At 39.2% G+C, this 2411-nt stretch overlaps 1 protein-coding gene across 3 annotated transcripts in view; it reads right to left on the reverse strand.

Annotated features, from left to right (window-relative positions):
• LOC106527656 (annexin A1) overlaps positions 1-2411 on the reverse strand; it is a 7424-nt gene that overhangs the window by 2925 nt on the left and 2088 nt on the right. For 2 of the 3 annotated variants that reach the window (XM_014022598.1, XM_014022599.1), the window contains 3 exons: positions 2225-2338; positions 1975-2068; positions 1752-1888 (listed from right to left, as the gene is read on the reverse strand). In XM_014022598.1, the coding sequence (XP_013878052.1) occupies positions 1752-1888; positions 1975-2068; positions 2225-2338 (345 nt within the window). The remainder of the gene's footprint in view (positions 1-1751; positions 1889-1974; positions 2069-2224; positions 2339-2411) is intronic. The other variant, XM_014022601.1, reaches the window with a different exon arrangement.

A 2411-nucleotide genomic window follows, 5' to 3' on the forward strand; every position in this document is an offset into this window, starting at 1 on the left:
AATATAATATAATATAATATAATATAATATAATAATACATTAGAGGTGCAATAATTTGTTGTTAATAAATAAACGTGTATTCATAACTTAAGTTGTTTTCTATATATTGAATATTATAAAGCTCACTTGTAGTCATATCCATACTGAATTAAATTTGTGCATTTATTCTTTTTAGGTTTGTGACATCATCTTGAGCCATTCACAAGCACCTGATCAGAGCTGCAGGCAGACGTTCCTGCAGGTCTCCAGTTCACCACCATGGAGGCTGCAGTGGTGCTGAGGAGCTCTTCATGGAGAACAATCTGCATCTTCAGAGACTGTGACTCTGCTGAAGATCCTCATCACATCTCCTCTGACCACAGCTGAATCTGAGAGGAGCTGAMCACTGAAGACAATCCAGACTTTCCTCAGGTACAACATCACACCTCACACTGACCATGCTTTATAAGAATCTGGTTAAAACATGCCTGACTTTAACCAGAGTCATGAAGAAATTTGCTTCTCAGTAACCGAAGAGCAAAATTTATGTATAAAAATAAAACACTACATGACATTGTAATGCTGTTTTATTATTGTCATTTTAATAAATATACTGGCGTGATACAACTTAGTACATGTTTGATTGCTTTTTGGGATACGTCTATTATGGAGTTGTAGCCCCACCTGGAGAAAATCCCACCAGTCACCATTGCATGGCATGGGTCTTTAGTCTAAAATAATTCTCTTCCTGCCTGGACTAACCAAGTCAAGGTCGTTCCTAGCTTCTCCTCTTTAGAACTTGCCTTGACAGAACGAAAGAAGGAAGAGACAAACAAACATTAATTTTCGTCTCATGAGCTGTTTTTTCCTTCAGGAAATTCAGCCCCTGACAAAGAGCTTTGTCTCATGAGCTAACGAGCAATTCTTCTTGTCTAGAACAAGACACCTTCAGTTATAAGCTCCATTAATTTTTGAAACTTCTGATGAGAAGCTTTTACTTTGAAGAAACCTGAACCGAGTTATCTCGTCTTTCTCTGCCGGACTAAAGCAGATCTTTTGAGACGCAGTAAACAAAGCGTGGGAGTTTTTTTACTGGTTGTGAGGTTCCTGAGTTGGGAATCCAGAACAGACTGAGTGAACTCTCCCCTCAAGCTGACCTGACGGTCGAAAACACCAACAGGTAAAGCGAAAGTTTTGTATAGTGTCCGGAGATCCGGCCGACGCGGTGGACAAACGCAGGGTGCTGTTCCGGTTTCCACACTTTGATAATTGATCGTTCTTAAATCTTAAAACTAATCCTCCTTTTCTTTACTGTTCTTAATCTTAAAACCTTGCCATAAGTTTAATGTGCCTGTAAACACCTGGTTTATCAAGTTCTAAGCCTAGAGTTTACTGTCCACTGTTCTGAGTTGTCATATTTTCACTAATCACGATGGACGCGAAGTGATTCCTGTTAATGTTTTAACTCATAAAGTTCTGATTATTCACATTAGTTTGTACATAAGTAGTTTATTTTATTCTGTAAATAAATATCATTTATTTTAGAAAACTTGAGCTACTGAATTGGCAAATTATTGTGTGTGTGCATTTCTCACTTTTACCACAGAGAGGTATTTATCTTCCTAGAAAAGAATCCGTGATTCCTCATTACTTTTAAGTTTTGAGAAGATGTAAACCTTACGCTACACCTTTGTACCAACATGAGTTTCATTGTTTCATTGATTCACACGACGTTCCGGGTGTCGGATCATAAAAACAGAATGGGATTTCACCTTGGCATCCTTTTTGGCCAGTTCCACGTCTACGTCGGTCGTCTCATTCTTCTGGGCTCTCAGCATGGCCAGCAGGGCATTGGTGAAGTCTCCACTGGTCTCATCCTTGATGACCTTCTCCAGCTCTGTGCCGTACTCTGCACAATTATACGTTCACATCGTTAAAATATGAAGTATTTTATGAACTCAGACCTTAAAACTTAAAGAACGGTGAGCTAAAAACCTTGTCTGAAGACTTTTTTAATCTCTTCAATCTCTTTGTTGGACCTCGTTGCCAGAACCTCCACCAGAACCTCTTCATCYGTGCCCAGACCCTGCTAGAATAAACACAAAAAAGGTCTAGACCTTTGAWTGGCCTCACCTGACATTTTTCTTTTCATTTAATGAAACTTTTGTTTTCACTAGTTTTTTTTTCCTGACAGCTACCACATTAAAGAAGATTCAAATATCATCTGCATATGGTGTGACTTCACCTTGGTGGCTTTTCGGAGCAGGTAAGCATCAAACTGAGCAGGCACCATGAGCAGGGCCATCGCCACGTCTTCTAAATGAGAATGGAGGACCGACTTCAGAGACTTGACCAGGTTCTGAAAAACAAACCAGGCTTTATAAAGAACACCTGGGAATTCATGGGAATATTTGATTTTAGTGGCAGAAAAA

The sequence above is a fragment of the Austrofundulus limnaeus genome, unplaced genomic scaffold (genome assembly GCF_001266775.1).
Source record: "Austrofundulus limnaeus strain Quisiro unplaced genomic scaffold, Austrofundulus_limnaeus-1.0 Scaffold336, whole genome shotgun sequence".
NCBI classification, from domain to species: domain Eukaryota; kingdom Metazoa; phylum Chordata; class Actinopteri; order Cyprinodontiformes; family Rivulidae; genus Austrofundulus; species Austrofundulus limnaeus.